Raw genomic sequence first — 21,133 nt, 5'->3', positions numbered from 1 at the left:
AGGTTGAAGCACATTTAAATATCTGAGACCCTAAATGAACTCAATCTCAGCGAATTCTATTGTGACATTGTGTTTTGTCAAAAGGATTGATTGAAGCTGAATTGTTTAACAGAAGTTGTTTGACATTTCTAACATGTGCTCAAACTAATTTAGCATAAAGATCCACTGAAGTGCTCCAACTATGAAGAGAATCCTAATAGTATATTTTATACACTATGAGTTACCTTTACAAAGTCCAGGCTGCACAGTTTTGCTTTCGAGCCAAACTGCCATTTGCACTGTATATCAGCATCATACAGCTGACCTGGAAGCTGCTCAGGGTACTTGTACTGGCCTATCTGCTTAGGTTCATCCACTAGACATGAAGCCTGAGCTGTACTGTGAACACAAACGCATGCAAAGAAAGATGAACACGGAAACAGACATATATATATATATATATATATATATATATATATATATATATATATATATATATAAACAAAAAATAAATGTAACATATATATAAAATTATTTATAATAAATATTATAGTGTATAGGAAATTAAATATTTCTAAAATGGATTTATACACCACTTTTTCTGTGGGGTGAAGTGAAAGTTTACCCTAAAAATCGGTTCAAGTATTGCCGACTACAGGCAGACCATGAGAAAACACCATTATTCCCAGCCAATGTGGGAGACATTATGTTCCCTTCAGTCTTCCGGCAGGGATTCCCCTCTCCGTCATGGATCATTCCAAAACTGGGGCAAAAAAATGAGGGAACAAAAGAGGGAGAGATGGAGATTGTAAGTTTTACCCAGTGAGACTACTTGTGTACAACCTAAGGACAGAAACTACTCCCTGAGTCTGGTGGGACATTACCTCTACAGCTGAAAGCTCTTTCATCCCACAAAACCCTTCGATAATCTCCGTACTATACTGAATAAATCACATGATTCACATTTAGATGTTTACTTTCAACAGCCCTGTGGCAATCAGACTAATTAATGCATCAAAATAAACATATGGACTATGGTCACGAAATTCAGACATGAGCAGTGTTGGCAAGATGTGCCATGTGTTTATAAAATGACCACTCCTCAATAAATGAGTGATTAACGACTGTTGGCCAGTGAAGATTTTGCCCTAAACACTGCACACATTGGAGGCACGTGTCCATTTCATTTGACCAAAATGTTTGAACCGCTGAGAATAACAAATCCCACAACATGTTATCAGCCTGGTGGTTCTCCAGGATAGATTTTGTTCCAGTTTATGTTGAGAATGCGCCAAAGGACCGAAGGACTCAAAATACGGCTGTCATAAAAACAAAATCTCAAACATACAGCATAAACTTCCTTTTATCACAATGGCAACCAGCAAACACAAACAAAATGTTTGCCTGTTGCACAGCATATGGTTTCCCAAATTGAAATAGTGTGGGACCTGAAAACTTGAGTAAACGTACTTATGTCCTGACTCGTGGGCGATGGTGAAAGCAAGGCCCAGCCCTGTATCTTCATTAATCGTGCAGCTACGATACTTGCTACACATCCCACTTATTGGAGCAAAACCTGTAGACAGGAAGTCAGAAAGGACAGACAGAGCTAAACATGGGTGGAAGTAGAAGATATATGAGTGACACTGATGCATGTTGAGGATGCAAATCACTTTAAAATCCAACAGGTCTGGACAAAATCATTAATACATGATTTAAGCATCACTAAACACACCACAATGTTTTCAAACCTACAGACTTTGAAACAGGATCCTGTTACGCATAAACACACTTTTAGGATATTTCTCCTGACTGTATGGTCTCAGCTTCGGTTTGAGTTTCACATCATAGAGAGGCAATTTAAAAGCAGTGCATTCCCCTCTGCCATACATTCAAAGAAGTGCATACTTGTGGTTTGGAGCTTTACAGCTGAATTCATTACATTTGGCTGACGCCTCTGCAGCAAAAACTAAAGAAGCTGCCAACAGACTGCAAAGTGGATTTGAGCTTTCTTGGATTCATTCAGGTGAAGTTCTCTGCCTGAGGGTGGACCAGGACACACATCACCAACCACAAGCTTTTTCTAACCTTGGCATTGTTTAATTCACCTTCCTGCAACTCGATTTTAGCCACTGACTTCACAACACATGACCCACTTCTGCTATTGGAAGGTGAATGTTAAGTGTCTTACCCAAGGTATCACATGGTTCGTTCTTCCAGGAGCAGATGTCCAGCCCCGTCAACAGTATGGCATGGTCGTGCCGCTTGCCGTTTTTACCTATCAGGCCTGATTGCCACTGGCAGAAGTTGTTGAGTGATTGGTCTGCGTGGTGGTTGATAGACAGACCCAGCTGACAGCAGTGAAGCCGAGAGAGATGAAGTGTTCAGAGGGGTGGTGAGAGAGAGAGAGAAGAGTGAGTAGTGAATGATCAGGCATCTTTCAAGTATGAAAGAAATGTAAAAAAAAAAAAAAAAAAAAAAAAAAGACTGGGATTCTTCTGAAAATCAGATACGACATATTACATTTACCTTAAATGAGAATAAACTAGCTATAGTGACCAGTGTCTCCAGCACTGTTTAGCGCCAACGTAAATTAAATCATATTTTGTAGTCTTTGTTGAATCTGAAGCAATTAAAAGACTGTACTGCAAAATAATGCCAGGAAATATGAGCATACTGTACAACATGTCTGATTCCTGAATGAATGACTCTTATGAGTCAATTCTTTTCACTAAATCATAAAAACATGCAGTGATTGTGTATTCTGATTCGCAAACAAATTAATTTTTTGTGACTGTTTTTTGCAGCGAATCAAAAACATACAGCATGAGCAATTTATTCACAAACAAATGACATCAATGATATAAAAGAAAGTGTGTACTTTTGTATTTATGTATCTTACCGGATCTTTTTCAAGTAGGAGGAGGCTGACCACAACAATGTTGATATCATTTCCAATAGTTCCATCTTTGAACAGACTGGAGACCTGTTTAGCAAAACAACACTGTGCACATTACTATAGGTAAGAGTAAAGGTAGAAGTAGTTACATGCTAAAACAAAGTGTCTTTTGAACAACAATGCTGTTGATAACTCTGCTCACCATGTTCATGACAGTAAGGACATAGGTAGTGACGTTCTCTCTGCCATGTTTCTCCAGCATCTTCCTGTCTGCCACCACCAGGGTTTCCACGTTCAGGCCACCCTCTTTGCTTGATGTAATCTCTGAGCGCTTCACCCGGCTTTGCTGCTCAAACTCATCAGGCATGACAAAATGATCCTCTGTAGGACGCTTGGGACTATCTGTAGTTAGAATGAGGTGGAGAGGTGAAAGTACGGAAACCCATGAAAAAGAAACTGAAAGTTGCCACAAATAACTGCTTTTCCTTTTCCAAACTAGCTCCCTGATAAAAGCACCAGAGAGATGATGACAGACCAGGAAATACACAGTCATTAACTTAACATGCTGTTTCCAAGCTTTCATTCAATTTCTTTTTTCAGTACAACAGATAATAATGACACAGTAGTTTTGCTTTTGGAATCAGTATAAATATCTCAGAGTGCCTTACTAATATACACATACTGACAAATTCTACAAGTATATAACGTGTATATAACTTTCCATCTACAAATGGCTAAAAGGAAATTCCCTTACATACATTGCTTGCGGCGTCCGCAGAAATGTTGTCTCTGGAGCTTTCCGTGCTGGTAGTCATGGTGACGGTGGTGGTGATGGTGGTGGTTCTTGTAGGGGTTGCTTGATTTAACGCTGCTGATCCAGTCAGTCTTATCAGAGTATACCCTGCGCTCAGCTGATCGCTTGTAGATGACATGTGGGTGATGTCCAGAGGGGGCGCTGTAGTTGTGTTGTAAAGCCAAATGCTGCGGGAGCGGAGTGATGAGAAGTTCTTCGCTGGAGAACCGGATCAGACCTGACTGCAGAGGACAGAGGAAGAGGAAACTATAAATAGGTAAGCAATAGCAAACAATGAGGTTGGATTGCATGTCAGATATGTGACACACTATTGTTTAAAAGTTTGGGGTGAGTACAATTTTGTACAATATTGGCAGTTTATTAGTACTTATTAAGCACATATTCTGCATGACCATATTCTACATCCCTAATTCTACCCAATACCTAAACTTAACAACTACCAAAATAACAATAAAAAATCATCAAATTAAAAGTAAATAAATCCAAAAGTCGTGTTTTTTTAATAGCAAGAACTGGACCTTAAAATAAAGTGTGACCGATCTTATGTTCACCATCGCTGCATTTTTGCATCAAAAATACAGCAAAAATAAATATTGTGGAATATTATTACAAATTAAAATAACTTTTTAAAATTACATTTTAAAATGTAATGTATTTCTGTGTTGGCTAAGCTGATTTTTCAGTATCATACGATCCTTCAGAAATCATTTGAATATTGTGACTTAGATGCTTAAGAAACATTGCTTTTAATCCATGATATTTTTTTCAACATCACTTTTGATCAATTTAATGCATTATTGCTAAATAAAAGTATTAATTTATTTAAAAAATAAATCTTATTAAATGGCTATTTAAAATCCTGCATGATTCTATATGATTTCATGAAACAATAATATTTTAATAATATAATGAAATCAAATGTTTTGATATATATATTAGTATTTAAAACAGGGTAATTTTCAATTTTCTATTAAGGGGCAAATCTTGCCCCCTGGAATTTTTTTCGCCACCTTAATAATTGTATCTGTGTTGTCTTTAATGTCAAATACTTTAATTTAACCAGGTACTTCAATCAATCAAATTACTTTCAACTGTTGCCAATTAGAATTGACTGTTTTAAAAATTCAAAAAAAAAAATTTTATAAATTATATAAATATATAAATTATATGTTTAAAAAAGGAGCTAATTGGGCTGCAATATTATGACAAAAATCATTATTGTCAATTATTGCTCTTTATATTATAATAATGATTATTAATTTTGATAAATAAAATACATATAAAAACTTTTTTTGCATTAGTCTAGTCTAGTGCAAGTTATGCAAAAATCACTGAAAAGCTACAAAATTAATCTTTTATTTACATTGTATCTGCACTGTGTTGTTTGATGACTGAATTCATGAGCGCAAGGAATTCAATCAGTAAGCGCGCACACTCAACAACAACTGTTGTTTTCAGCGCTGATTAATCTGAACGCCTCTGTTTGGTGCCGTTTGAGACTAATCTAAGCGTCTCTGATTGGCCATTGCATTCCTAAACTCAACAGAAACATGCGTGATTGGTTATAAGGCTCAACAACAAAAAAAACGTGTAAAAAGCAATCTGATGCAGTATGAGTGATTTAAGAGACACTGCGAATAGACACTTTTCACTCATTTTCACATTTCATTTTAATCGTGATAGCCGTAATTGACTGTTTAATTGTGCAGGGGCTACAGCATCTGTTGCACAATATACAATGATTGCCCAAAAGATTTCCATTGTAAGCACATGCTGACACAACTGTCAGCATGTTTATTGTTTTATTTTTACAAACAGGGGGTTGATTTGAACTTGTTCTCAGTGGTAATAAACAGCATTGGACAGATGCTGTCGACAGAGGTCAACTTCTAGTTAACCAGGAGTACTCCTAAAGGGACACGTTAGCCTTGAGATAACCCTCCAGACCAAGTTAAAATCAGAACGCACAGACGTGGGACTGAGAATATATCAAATCAAAGACGTGGAGGTATTTGGGTGAGTTCGATGTAATGGAAGAAAAAACCTCCAGGAGACCATCGCCTTTTACATTCCTGGTTGGGGGATTCTTGGTCCCTCCAGCTGAAACGTCGGCGGTTAAAAAAAACAGCTGTTGCAGAGTCACAAAAAATGGGCATCGCCATAGTAACAGCTGTCAGTACACAATAAACAAATGATGACATGGCGGGATGTAGAGCAGCCTGCGGCTTCTGAAGGAATCTTAAGGAGTTGCCCATTTATCAAATGTTTCAGTACAGAGAGCAGAGGAAAATTCATATGCAGCATAACCTTTCAGCAGCTTGTTTTACAGTGACGATTAGCATGGCCAAAAGCCAGGCATGATAGATATGATAGACTATCATATCTACATCCTCTCTTAACAACACTCAGCCCTTGAAACTCTATAATTGGCTTGTTTTCTCAGAGGAAAAGGAAACCTGAGAGGTAAAAGTAAAGAAACCTACAGTAAAAAAAAAAAAAGTAATATTATGAACTAGTATTGCAAATTAAAATAACTTTTCTATTTCAATTTTTTTATATATATATAATTTATTCCTGTGATGGCAAAGCTGAATTTTCAGCAGCCATTATTCCAGTCTTTAGCATCACATCACCCTTGAAAAATATTTTTAATATGCTAGTTTAGTGCTCAAGAAACACTTCTTATCATATTAAGAAACAAGAAATTATAATATCATGCAGTGTGATTAATAATAATTCTGCAAAGCTGGTAGGCCATTATCAGAAATTATAAGAAAAATATAAATTTTGACTGAATGATCAGAATCACACAATCCAGTCTCTTCTCGTCAATTTGTGCATGTGTATGTTTCTTGAGAGAGTTTTATGTATCTTTTAGCACTGAATTAGTAGGCATGCTTGAGAGGTTGGTGGAGGAGGTCAGATATTCGTGAGCAGTTGATTAATGAGGTGTGGGGTCAAAGGCGAGCCGAAAGCTTATCGTCTGCTATGATAGTGACACGCATTGGTGCCCTGGGACACATCCACAGCAAGCCAACAAATGTGCACATGGAGCCATTGCTAATAAAACATGTCAGAGCTTAATTGCTTCATTATAAGTCATATACATGTGTCTCCAGATTATTTAGTTTGGGTCAGCGTTTCTTCAATGACTTTTCCCATCAAAATGTGGCAATATTTCAGTGTGAACCAATTTTTACTGCACTACTGATGGGAAACGCAATATGCAAACATGTACTAAGCATTCAGACTTCTTTCTTTCTTTAGGTTTGCATTAATCTTTGCATTGTATTTAGTAGGACGGAATCACAGAATCTAGTCATAAAGATGGAATAACACAGAATGTCATGGAATTTGGTAAACTTTGAGGAATAAATTGTAAGGAGAGCCATACACTTAACTTGTGATTTGAATTAGAGTCTGAGAATATTAAGCCTCAAAAGACTGCTATATAAATATGAAGTCTGCATGTCTGTGTGTGAATGAGTGGCACAGTTTCATTAAAGCATGTGTGAAGCTTGTGGTGTTTTCAGTGTTTGCCGTCTCAGGTTGGTTGGTTGAAGAAATGACAGGACTATATTAAAAGTAGATATTACAACTTGTGTTTGGCACTTTGTTTGCCAAAAAAAATTATAATAATAATAATTTAAGGAATCGTTCAAATTTAATTTGATTACGATTTAAAAGATTAATTACATTGTCAAAAATTGTGCATTCATTTCATTTCATTGCCACTGTTTCTGTTTCTGATTTTAATTTTTTTTAAGGGCATTAAATCATAAAATGCAGAATGCAGAAATATTTAAACAGACAATACAGAATTTCTTAATTAAAAAAAATATATTTTATAGGGCATATTTTTGTGAACATTTTAATTATTTATTAAATTGTTAAAGTTTAAAATTGCTTTTATTATTAAAATGTAATTGAATTCAATGGAATTCAGAAATCAAAAAAATGTCAAATGTGATATATAAACCAAACTGTGGCCACCCTTTTGGTGGATGTAAGGATGTAAAATGTAAGCTACTCAATATTTACGTTTTTGCTGTTGTTGTTGTTGTTGTATAAAAACAACATCACTCTCTTGCAGTATTGAGCATAACAATCACTCTTGCTCATATGAAATAAATAATGCTTGGATATTATATATTGCATTGGATTTACATTAGTTTCTTTGGGCTACAGGATGATTTTATGAATAAAGTTGGGTTCTTTAGGTTTACGCAGTAAATACATCATATAATACATGTGTTTATTGATGTGTGAAATGTATTTTTTTTAATCAATGACTGCTTTACTGCTCTAGCAGACAGGCTAGAGTGGAATAAACGATAAAATAGGTGTATCTCTACTGCTTTATTGACTTTTGTCCCTTTCCTGTTCAATATTTGCAAACATACTCTGTATATGTAAATACTCATTAACTTATTAATTCAGCAACAATGACTATACTCAGCAAACTCCTGACAGGCCTGGCTTTGCTAAGAGGGAAGTGTTGCAGTTGTAAAATAGGTTTATTACTCCAGTCATCGGTGCCTGGACCATATTCAGTCTGGCAGAGTCATTATTGCCAAAGAGACAAACTTCTGAGAGGGCAAGCGACTCTCTCTCTAGGTTTTTAGGTTATTGTGAGCTAAATGAGGGGAATATTTTACCTACAAAACCACAAAGATATAATAAACATCTGCTAACGATGAGCCACTCTGTCCTGTCAGTTTGGCTTGGGGATAAAATAAATATTGAGTATTTTCTTAAATACTAGCTACAAGACACAAATTCAAACATAATATTTTAGAGACCTGTGGTGCCATAAGGAAACCATTGGTAATGGTATGGTGCATCTTCCTGAATGACTTGAGCTGCTCTCATCAATGAGCTGAGGTCATCTTCCCTCTTTAAGGCTAGAATTTTAACCTTTGTCTCCCAGACTGCTGAACTTCTCACATTCCGTCTGGCTTTGGAATTCTACCTAATCCCACCCTCCACGAAAAGGCAAATCCTTGCAGAATAGCTGTGCATTCAGTCAGTGATTTAACCCCCTTCTGTTCTTTATGCCCCTGTGTGTTTGATCCATGTACCCCGACCCCTCCCTTCTCGCAGGTGGCAAGGTAAACACAGGGCACTCCTAGGACTGAGGTGGTGCCCGCAAAAGTTTTTTACAAGGTTTTTTTTTTTACTACTCTATATTTTATTGGTGGAAATTCAGCAGAATTTGAGACAACAATGTGGAATACAGAAATCCAAACATTAACAAGGCATAAAAATGGATGTACAAAATCAATAAATGTAAAGTTTTCAGTAGCAATGCAGCACTTGACAACTGACAGTTCTGTCATCTGGACTGAAACTCTCTCACACTGGCCCTCGACCAGCAGGACATCCTAATTGTTGAGCCCTCTTATTATAACAATCATTAAAATATGGATAACTAAATTCGTATTTATAAATACACACAATCATACAAATACCACCACTACTAAAAATGTGATGCACACTGTGGAGAATAACCATACTGGATGTAAAAATGCATTCCACTGCCAGGACATCTCTTCTTATTCACACTGCCTGTGTTTGTGGGTTTCATTTCATTCATGCAGAAGTTATAATGTGCACCACTGTAAAACTAAAATCCTCATTCAAGCATTGAGAACATCAAATTCACATACAGACGATACACAAGATGCAAGTTAAGGTCTGCCACATTCAACCAAAGAAGACCAGTATTTAATTGACTTTCTTTAAATAACAGGGTTAACAATTTTTTTTTTTTTTTTTTTTTTTTTTTTTGATGATAATAGTGCCGAATCCCTATTATTAGTGTACTGGAATTACAGTGTAGTTTTGCATTAAAACTTTACTCACAACCAGAAAAGCAATGCCATTGATCCATGTTCCGCACAAATGATGAAACACTACTTTCAAAAATAACTGGACAACTCCTGATGCTGTGATGTGGGTTTGCATACATCTTTACATTTGAAACCACACTGACAGAAAAAAGTAACACTTCTTATTAATTAATTTCCACTCTCTTTCAGGTAACCAAAAAAAAAAAAAAAAAATTAATTAATTAAACATTCAAAATGCAATATATGTGTGTATATATATATATATATATATATATATATATATATATATATATATATATATATATATATATATATATATATATATATATATATATATATACACACACACGATGGAAGATGATGGAATATGACTTTTGGGAAATACCAAAAGCTGGCATTATGAGGAAAGCCGCAAGATTTCAATGCTGCCATTTTCTGAATAAACCATGTTTGCACATTACTCGAGATGAGCTTCCTGCAGTGAAGCCCTCCCTGTACAAGGCACCCCGCAAGCATGTGTTTAACCAACATCCTGGAGAACTTCTGCATAGCAAACTTTACTGTCAAATATCTAACAACTTAGTCCAGCAGTTAGTAGATGGAGGTGCTTCGCTTCGATAATGGGGGTAAAATGGATTCCATCTGGCGCCATTTTTTTTTATTTAATTTTATTTTTAAAGCTTTTTGGCCATTATGTCTGATGGGGTGCAGAAAGAAATTAGATGGCTGAAGACATGAGCAAAAAAACTAACTGAAGAACTGCAGGGATCCTATTATCACAACATCATTTATTTTATATTATTTAATTTTTTTTTTTTTTTTACAGGCAGTGAGGATCACCCAATTATGGTTGGTTTAAAATAAGACTGGCTTAAATTTATTATATAAAAGGAAAATAATATTGGTATTCAGTGTTAGTTTCTCAAATGAGTTCATGCAGGAACTGCATTCATGAGTTGCTAAAAAGCTAATAATTAATTAAATCATAAAAAAAAATTAAAATACTAGAGAGAAAGAGAGAGAGAGAGAGAGAGAGAGAGAGAGAGAGAGAGAGATTTAAGCAAAAACAATTTTAAAAATCCTAAAAATTAAATACTGTTTAAAATTTTAATGTTTACATTTTTTTTTTTTAAACTGTTTGCTTAAACTTTCTGGGTTCTTTTTAAGATTCAAGCATTTTGGGAGTCTTTTCTATAGAATATATTACTGCACTTGAATGTTTTTAATGTAATGATGTCTGACAGGTGATCTCATAATTACACACGTGCCCAACTACAGCCTTCTACAAAAACCACCTGACTACTTAAAGCCTATTACACTCGAGAGAACGAAGGGAAGCACTCAACCACAGTCTCTTCCTCTGGTTTCACATTAATGTGCCAGACTTTTAGTTATCTACTTCAAGAAACACTTGCAAGAGATGTAGATTAGAGGGCCAAAGTCTGCTGCCAGATAAACACATTTCATTTTCACAGTGAACACAGAAACCATGAGAGCTCTTGAGTCTCCACTCATTGAGTCGGAGTCTTGGGAATGATGGAAATTAACTATTAAAGCACGGTCCTCAAAGTGCTTCTCTACGAAGGATTTAACTGCAGGGAATGTCTGTTTTATGTGGTTTCATGAGATATGTCTTTGAGTACATCACTAGTGAGTCTTCAGTGCAAGTATGGGAAATTATTTATTGCCTGTCTCAGTGATTCTGTGAAACGTAATTAGCATCTCTTTGTGTAAACTGTGAGTGTTTTTAAAGCTTCCAGCCGTGGTATTATAATCTAGATGAGTAAGTGCTTACATGCTGTTAAAGGCTGGAAGGGAGCAGTGGGAAACCCAAAGCTGCTTATTACCCAGCTTTAAAACACATCTGCATTCCACCGCTGGGTTACATCTGACCAGAGCATCAACTCTTCTGGCTTCAGTGGGAAGAGAATGCGTGTTTGTGTGCAAAGACAAATAATGGACAGCTCAGGGGCATTTGATTGTTTGAGATCTACACAAACTCGGAACCTGTACTTAACAAACTTTTAACACAAGGTTATAAAACACTGGGCTAGCATGTGTTTGCACTGCTAAAAATATTAGGTCTGAAATGATACCATGTCAGAATGTTACACGTTATGTTTGCAACAGATAACCAATCATAAACTAAACAGTGCTTTCCTCATTACATATTCTTTTGCAGTCAAAGACAATTTAATGCGGTGAGTTAAAGTCCAATATCATGTCAGCAATGTCATGAATACAATGACATGAAAATCTGAATACACTATGATTAAATTAGGAAATTCAGGTCCATATCCTGGGGGCATGTTTTGGTAAATTCAATTCAAAACAGGAAATCCACTATTTATAGCACAGTCACACCATTATACCCAGATATAAAACATATGGGAAAGGGGAGTAAAATTGGAAGGGGAAGAGAGGAAAAGGGATTGCCTAAATTTACTGCAACACTTTGCTAAAGTTGGGATGCTCTGTGGTGTTAGCACATGTTGTTAAGCTAATGTAATGCAACACTCTGAAAAGCACTTAAAGGGTGCAAAGTTAACACAAATACTGTATGTAAAAATGATTTTGATTGAAAAAAATCAACTTGGTATTAAACAGAATTTTGCATATTGAATTTTATGCAAATGAAAATGAGGTTGAAAGAGAAAGACTCTAGTAGATAGTAGATCACATCATTTTCAAACTCAAGACTTTCAAAATTGTTTTATGGTATTTTGCTTTTTTTTTTTTTTTTAAGATGTTGTCAGTGAACAAATGCCAGTGGCAAACTATAGTGCAATCAACTGAACACACTGTACTTTTACCTCTCACTGCCTCATTTTCATTTCTGTCAAAAATTAAAAATTGAACTACGCCGATTATAGTCTATTAAACCAGCAAGATCACAAAGAAAGCTGGTCCAGTGGGTAAGCCAGTAAATTTAAATAAACAAGAGACACAACTAAAAAGATAAAGCTGCTGCCCAAGCCTCAGATATCACAAAGCTAAGTTGTCAATGACAAATAACTCTATTACTCTAAGAAAGATGCATGAACTTGACTAACATAATTAAAGTTCAGTGGAGAAATGAGAATTTTAAAAAGCCCATCCCAAATGGTCCAAGGCACAAGATATTCCTTATAATATTTATGGCTTCTCAGAGCTGGTGCGACAGCCACTTCACCACTGCCCATTAGTTTTAGGTCTTCAAGTGAGTGAGAACAAGAGCTATTACAGGACCAGCATGCCTTTCCTCTTCTTCACTCTCTCCCACAGGCTCTCTCTTTCTGGCATCCCTAAGCAGTCTCTACATCACTGTCACCACACAGACCACCAGGGAATAGCCCCTGGCAACTCCTATAGTGCTAACATGGCATAACACCCCATGAATTATGAAAGGGGGAGTGGGGAACATTTGTAACTACAAAGGAGCCCAGCATATATTCACTCTGGTTTCAATTTGTCTGTCCGCCCTCCCAAAACTCAGACAAGAATGTCCACCACGTCACCTGAGCATTGTCTCCCATGGTGCAAGGCTTCTGAGTCTCAGCTAGCAGACTCGGTGTGGTTAATATATGGGACTGGGTCACATAGTGGCAGGAAGAATCCCAGACTTGTCCAAAACATGCCCCTGTAGCTGGAGGGTATCGCTAATGTGTGATGTAATACATCACAACACAATATTTTGCGATTCAATAGATCACAATATCATAACTGTATTGCTGTGGTAAACACATTTTTCTAAACTGAACAAACAAGAGTGACTGAAGCCGTGTGTAATACCAGTCCAAGAGTTTCAAAATAGTTAATGTGAAGAAGTCCAAAATATGATGATACCTCTTGAGAAGGACCTTATTTCTAATAGAAAGCCACATATTTTAAGCCCAAGTTAAGATGTGGTCACAGTAATCGTTGTTCAGCAAATGTATTTATATATTTCAATATAAATACGTGATCAGGAAATTCACAAGAGGGCAGACTTTGCAGCGATTTCAAGTTGGTCACGCTGGGATCAACAGAAAGCTGCTTGGTTTGAAGGTGACTTTTGTGTGAGCTGTGCTTTGTACATTACTACACTAGTATTGACAATAGAAATTGTACCTTTTTTGCGGACAAAATTTCACTAATATGACCACACTTTTATACAGTGTGAGAAAAACAGTAAATGTAATCGTATAAAAACAACATATTTACATATGAAATTATTCCCATTAATGTTTTAAAGCAATAAGAAATTAAATTCCAACATTATCAGTACTGTTGGATGTACAAACTATACACACTGCAAGAAAGTATGACATTATATGAATATAATGACAAGAATCTTAAGTATTTATGCAAAATCATGATCAAAGGGATTATAGTGTTGTCATATATAATTATAATGGTACTACCCAACGCCCCCATGCATCTATACTTAATTTATGATACCAGGAAGGTGGTTTCAAACTGGGAGGCCCCCAACAGTGACCATTTCAATAGAACCTCTAAGTACAAAGTATGACAACAAACATGTCTGATGGAAACCCCAAAGCATTTTCTCACAATTTCCTGAGTCAGACGAGCACTACAGATGTGCTCTCGGAGTCTGTATGGTAATTCCCAGCCTCTCTCTTCCATTGATGTTTGAATGGCCCGGTGCTCTACTCTCCCTGCAGTGTATCCACACAAGCTTTGAGCGCACTGACAGCTTTCCTCCTTTGCAGTCAGAGTGAATTAGCATCACAACTGTCCCTAAATACAATCCCACACGTTAGCGCATCAGCTTGAACCAGCAGGTCTGGCACTGAATAAACACAGCTGAACACACACATACACACACATACACACCTCACACATTCACAGACAGTCTAGCACCCACAAGGCTGGACTATGGGCCGGGCTGTCCATAAAAGATAAAAGAACACTTTGCCATCCAAAAAGACACAAGAGACAGAGTCTGTGGGAAACCTGTTTAGCAAAAGTGACTAACACCTTGTAACATTTGTGCATACTACATAATTGATAAATTATCTGTTTAGTTATTTGTTTTTTACTTGTAAGCACTGTTTACACAAAAGATGTGATTTACATGGATTTAAGCATTGAATGTCACATCATATGCTCAATCAGTACAATTATGAAAGCTTAACATTAATTTGATTCATTCAATATGAGCATCAGCTCCTTTTTAATAGGTGGTCTTGAATAAGTAACTCATATATATACTCATACATATACATAACTTATTTCCTTTGTCCTGTCTTGTAAACAGTAACAAGGTAAAATAAATGATAGTCTGACTGTGAACAGAAGAGGCAATGGGGGGCTTGGGAAAGGTTATGTCTGAGTTCAGCATGATTGGACATGTTTGGAAAGAACTGAAATTCAGTGAAGGGCAAATCTATTCGCTAGATTTGCTCTTCACTGCCTTACAAAGCCCTGCTTGCAAACCATTCAAATGACAAGGAGGATAATTAACTATACTCAGTCGTCTAGCTGGTGGACTACAAAAAACTCTGGTGGACTCTGCCTACATTCACATTTCTGTCCTAATCATGAAATGCTGGGTTTATCTGTATATGAGAACTAGAGAGAACACATAGCAGAAAATATACTACCATTCAAAATTTGGAGGTCAGTATGATTTTTTAAAGAAGTCACCAAGGCTGCATTTGTTTGATCAAAAATATAATAATATTTTGAAATTTTATTCCAATTTAAAATAAACATCTTCTTTTTTCTACATATTTTAACATGTCATTTATGTGTTGTTGGCAAAGCTGAAAAATTTAATGTCGGCAAAGCTGAATTTTCAGCAACCATTACTCCAGTCTTCAGTGTCACATGATCCTTCAGAAATCATTCTAATATGCTGATTTGCTGTTATTTGTTAATAATATTATGAAGCATTTCTTATTATTATTAATGTTGAAAACAGTTGTGCTGCTTAACATTTTTGTGGAAGCCATGACACATTTTTCAGGATTTTTTGATGAATAGAAAGTTCCAAATATCAGCATTCAAATGCTTTGGTAGTGTACACAGAATAATAACACATAAGACAAATAATCGACAAAGCTGAGGATTTCCTTCATTTAGAACACCAAACAGCCAGAAAAATATTAGCAAAAAGCATCAAGTTAGACATCATGAAAAAGGGATTGGGAAGTTTTCCAGCCATGTATGTTGACTAAGATAATTAATTAATTCACAATGTCAACATTTCAAAGTAAGGCTATTTAGTCTACCTATTGTTATCCTACCCAGCAGAGTGTGCTAACATGCTAATTGTTAGAAAACAATGGCGTCGGTTAACATAAACTGATAAGGAACGTCAAGTCTACTGTCAGCTGACAGGGCAGAGAATGTGTTAAAGTTACTGAATGAGTGCCCATGTGTCGAGCGAATCAAAACAGCTAAATATAGCAACACTGCCAGAATAGATCATACATCAATAATCCATGTTGAACAGTATAAAGCCTTTCATTGTAGTGCTAAAGCCAATTCTGGTGGCTCAGCCAGTCAAAACATGTCTAGAAAGCAGGATCTGCCATTTCAAGGGGGATGGGCTTGAACCTGTCACCAGCCTTATGGAACCATGACCCAGAGAAGGCCCGAGGATGTGGATTTGTCTATGCCTAGGCTGGAAAAGCAACTCTGAACTTGCACAACCATGCGACCCTGCAACTTGAGCCGCTGGAAGTTTTGACCACTGAACAAGAAATAGCAGAGCACCGCTTAAGAATCTTCACCTGTTAATCTGCTTTTACAAACTGAAGCAGCTTTGAAACTGGCATTCATATGCCATCCTGGATGCAGCCCATCTAGAAGATTTTGAACCAAACCTCGAAACAGCACACATGACGAAACTAATCCACAAATCAACTAGCATTTAATTACTATGATGATGTGTTTTGTTTTAGGGTTGGATGGAAGACGTTTAATCATGCTGCTAAATCTGGGGCCAGACAGTCCATTCGAGCCAAGTGATAACAGCAGTTGAAAGGAGCTCAGTAATTAAAAACTTTAAATGAAGCAGGATTTAGTAAGTAAATCCCTCTGTTTCCAATTTAAAGTCCGGGACCGCCTGTTCTTCATTTAACAACTGAATCCCTGTCCATCTGCTATGTTATGCACTGTTTAACAGAGAGCAAGAGAACTGGTACAAGCAAATCAGACTTTCATCAACTCAGTAACCTAATGGATGCCATTACATCTGAATGTACCGACTGTTGGGGTTCTCATCCACATTGATTTTACTTTTGGACTTGCATTCTCGCAGCACAAAAACTCTCTCTCTCTAAGCAACTGCCTCCTCGGCCTTTCACGGCACAAGGGGTTGTTGTGGATCAGCAGAGGGATGAATGGGTTCTCATTTGTACTTAATCCAAAGCTCCTCATCAAGCGGAGATGACATGGAAGGGTTAAAGTCCTTGGTGACGCATTCTTTTTCACTCCAACAAAGAAAGGGAGAGTGAAAGAAGCAGAGTGACAGAGTGAGAGACCCCTTTTTTCTTGGACATTTTCCTTTTGCTTTTGTATGTTTAAGCACTAAATCTAAAGGACACACAGGTCTTGTTTGGCATCCTGTATATCTGAAATTGCGGCACCTTTAAGACCGTAGAGAGAATCACCTAGAGCTTGGCCCATCGTTCAAAAAAAGCTTTGAGCATCAAAAGAAGGGGAGTAGATCAAAGAGTCCCTGCAGTCTATTCAGATGCAATTGCTCCTAAATCACATTGTGTTGTCACACAGATTTAAAAGAATGGGTCACTGCTGTTTTATTGTGGAGAAGCTTCCACTAATGAAAAAGGACAATGCAAAGATTAGCGCTGCCAGCCAAGTGCCTGAAACCTCACTCTGTCTTTAATTGTAGAGAACAAGAGAGACAGGAAAGCAGGGCAAACACTGAACAAAAGAGCAGGGAGTGAGAGACCATCAGCAGAACTCTGGGTATGATTTTACAGTCGCCCACCATCCAAGATGAGACGTGATCCTCTCTGAAGAAAAACATATAGACCAAGATATGTCAAGCATAGCTCAGTGCTCCACTATGTCTGCACTTTGGTTTACTTGAGTGCTCCTGTTAACCTGTTTTACTAAGCTCTTCTTGTGATCTATATACTATACTGTACTATACTATATGCCCTGAGGCTTAAGCTCCCACAGGCACAATGTATACTTTACTAACCATAACTCGAACATGTTTGCATACTAGCAACATTGGCAGCTACTTCAAATTATCCATGAATTTAATGAGTAAATAAACAATGGACAGCACATATGACCTTTGTTCTAAAATCTAATAAGTTGACTCTATAGGCCAGGGCATATAAGAGCTAGAAAGATTTCATGAATTATTGTTTAAACAGCTATCTAAAATGCAATATTATTCATGTTATTTACATAAAACTCACAGATGATCATGCTGATCCACACTAATACAGGGCAGTGCAGCGTCTAAGTGTGCAAGAGATGCAAAGCCTGTTCCAAAATGTTAACAACTTAATTATGCTCCCCCTTAAGATATGTTCTGGTCAGATTCAAAGGCAACATCACAAGGCAATCCCAGAATGTAGCAGGATGTAGCAGACAATGAAGAGTTTAAGATATATAAATATAAATATATATCTATATGTATAATAAAAAGAAAATTAAATAATTACAAACTTCATAACATTTGTTGAGTGAAATGCTTTTATATGATACACAGAAGTTGATGTCTAGTAGAGCATTTAAAATCAGTCACTGGTTTCATTTCAGTTAGGATGCCTCCTTAAAAAGCAATTGCCTATGTGTAGTAGACAATGATGCAGCTCGTTTTTGAGTCAGTGAATCTTTTTTGAGTGAGTGTAAAAGGAGCCACTTACCAGACCTGTGCAGGTGGATATAGCCACAGAGGATCCAGAGTGGTTTCGAATGGAACCCTGATAGAGACAGTTATGAATAGAAGGCTCAAGTTTGGCTGTATTGATGCCCTCTGCACCCAGTGTCTGTACAGTAAACCCCTTAGCCAGCACATGGGATGGCTGCAGGTCTAAGTGCAATTCCTTGCCAAATGCAGAGACATGATAGTGCACTGGACCACCAGCTTCTGACAGGGATCTCCTGCTCCTTCCATGCCTTGACACATCGTGGGAAATGTAGCCTCCAAGTGAGTCCACTTCCACTGGTATGGAAAAATCGTAATCTGTGAGAGGAACCAACACAGTATAAATACCAATCTCAATACCAATCCATCACCAGTTAATTAATGATTTATTCTTACTAATATAACTTAATAATGTAATGTCATCTATGCTTTTCTGTCTAACAGGAATTAAGACATTTGGCAGGTAAATCAAGAGTCAAGTCAAGTCACCTTTATTTGTATAGCACTTTATATAATACTGGTTGTGTCAAAGCAGCTTTACAGTGTTAAACAAGAAAATGTGGCCCTGGAACACAAAACCAGTCTTAAGTGTCAATTTTTCGAAATTGAGATTTATACATCATCTGAAAGCTGAATAAATAAGATTCCCAGTGATGTATGGTTTAGTAGGATCAGACAATATTTAGCCGAGATACAACTATTTGAAAATCTGGAATCTGAGGGTGCAAAAAAAAAAAATCTAAATACTGAGAAAATCGCCTTTGAAGTCGTCCAAATGAATTCTTAGCAATGCATATTACTAATCAAAAATTAGGTTTTGATATATTTACGGTAGGAAATTTACAAAATATTTAATGGAACATGATCTTTACTTAATATCCTAATGATTTATGGCATAAAAGAAAAATCAATAATTTTGACCCATACAATTTTTTTTGGCTATTGCTACAAATATACCCCAGCGACCTAAGACTGGTTTTGTGGTCCAGGGTCACAAATAGATTGTCAATAATGCAAGAGTTTTGTGTCTTTTATTCCACTGAATAAAAGCTGGCAATTTCACCATATATCCTCTTTTAAACTTTATGGTATTTCTCTTCCAGGATAATTGGACCAAAAATATTGATGAATCACTCTGCACTACAAAGGTTTTCTCTTTTTTTTTTCAATCAAACAGTCTCTAATGAAACTGTTACTCCCAATACAGGAGAGAAAACTGCACTGTCAAACCATTTCATGGGGATTTGTCAACACTTGTTGCTTTTATCTTTTTTTTAATCTTTTATCTGCTTTTATTTATGATCTTGTCTTACTCATCCATTAAATAAAATTAACTAGTTAAAAATAAAAATTAAATCTTTTGTTTACACTTTATTTTATATTGCTATATCAATAAACGCATGTGTCTCTTTCTATACTGTCTCATGTTTCTGCAAGAGCTTTATAAACATTTCAGTGTAGCCTGTGCAAGCTGTGGAAAAGACAAATAAATTAACTTATATTCCATGTAGCCACAATTTATAGACAAACCATAAAGCATTTAACCAAAAGCTCAGGAGGAACGTGCTTTTAGTTAAGCGTTTCCGAACTTTTGACTGTAATGTAAATTTGAATTTAAAAGACAATAAACTCTCAGTGAATAGCTCCCACGCAGCAGATAAGAGACGAGGGAATCCCTTTAACGCGCCCAAATCTTCAGTACAGGAAACTCACATTTGGGAGTATATGTATGTTGTAAACCTCTTAATTCACCGAATCTGTGTGGCATGCTTCAGCGTATTTATATTGTATGTGTACAGGTAAGTCCAGGTAGGGATCTTTGGTTTAACTAGAGCGAGAGCAGGTATCGGCATCAATCACTGACTTGTCATCATTCAGAATAGAAATGGCTACAGTTTCAGTGCGTAAAGACACAAACCTTGATAGAGGACGCCGGTGTCGCCGGTAAATGAGACCGATGTTACAGAGTGGAAGCAACAGAACTGCAGAGCCTGTAAAAGCGCAAACAACTCCCCACAATTAACTTGATAAGTGACAATGAGTAAAAAAATTATATAATAAATAATTAATTCTCCGCGTGTCACCTGCCTTTATAAAGTTCCCAAATGACACACTCGCCAATAATCTCACTGATGTGCTGCTTACCAGAGGGACTTGTAAACTCCAGAGCAAAAGGAAAAGGCAATCCATGTTGTCATGCATGGACCTTTACTGTTACCTCTTCAAAAACGGGGAAAGGAACAATCCGCAAATCCATGCAATGCAATATAGAGACATTGCTAATTGTTTAAACTGCCCTGTTTCTGTCGTTCCTCAAGTAAAATCCACCGGGTCCATTTGGGTAACGCGCACTGCTTCTGTTTGCAAGCGCAGGTACACAGATAACTGCTGAGCAGTTATGTGTGAGTGTAAACTATACTGAGATAGTGCAACACGTATAGTGGCACCGGCTGATGGGCAAAAGGTGGGGGTTTAAAATCTCCACCAATCAGCGGCGACCATCTGCGGTCGATTCAATGTATTAGAGCTCCTCACTGTCCTACAGTCCATACACAGATCACGGAGTTCATTGAAATGGGATACATGTTCGTAACACTCCTTCTAAATGAACAAGTAAACACACGCTGTCGAAAGAGTTGTTGTGTTCGGTGTACAACTGAAGAGTTGTGAATGGACTACCGGATGATTTATGATACTGTACGCTATGTATAATGAAGCGCTTTCACGTCAGGTCTTGTTCCTAGAAC

The 21,133-nt window shown here is 36.8% G+C and overlaps 1 protein-coding gene across 4 annotated transcripts in view; it reads right to left on the bottom strand.

Moving 5' to 3' along the window:
* The window catches only part of LOC109093410 (A disintegrin and metalloproteinase with thrombospondin motifs 18-like), a 51,390-nt gene extending 30,593 nt beyond the window's left edge, over positions 1-20,797 (bottom strand). Inside the window, exons 1-10 of one of the 4 annotated variants that reach the window (XM_042760591.1) lie at positions 20,532-20,797; positions 20,305-20,377; positions 18,385-18,704; positions 3,633-3,913; positions 3,081-3,280; positions 2,882-2,965; positions 2,171-2,330; positions 1,450-1,555; positions 605-742; positions 225-378 (exon numbers count right to left, since the gene is read on the bottom strand). In XM_042760591.1, coding sequence (XP_042616525.1) covers positions 225-378; positions 605-742; positions 1,450-1,555; positions 2,171-2,330; positions 2,882-2,965; positions 3,081-3,280; positions 3,633-3,810 — 1,020 coding nt within the window. In that variant the 5' untranslated portion in view covers positions 3,811-3,913; positions 18,385-18,704; positions 20,305-20,377; positions 20,532-20,797. Of the gene's footprint in view, positions 1-224; positions 379-604; positions 743-1,449; positions 1,556-2,170; positions 2,331-2,881; positions 2,966-3,080; positions 3,281-3,632; positions 3,914-18,384; positions 18,705-20,304; positions 20,378-20,474 lie in introns of all 4 variants that reach the window. The other 3 variants (XM_042760590.1, XM_019107141.2, XM_019107140.2) reach the window with 3 other exon arrangements.
* Between the last annotated feature and the right edge of the window lie 336 nt (positions 20,798-21,133).

The sequence above is a fragment of the Cyprinus carpio genome, chromosome A7 (genome assembly GCF_018340385.1).
Source record: "Cyprinus carpio isolate SPL01 chromosome A7, ASM1834038v1, whole genome shotgun sequence".
NCBI classification, from domain to species: Eukaryota; Metazoa; Chordata; class Actinopteri; order Cypriniformes; family Cyprinidae; genus Cyprinus; species Cyprinus carpio.
Note: the sequence above shows the minus strand (reverse complement) of the source record. Positions and strands in the feature narration are given on the sequence as shown.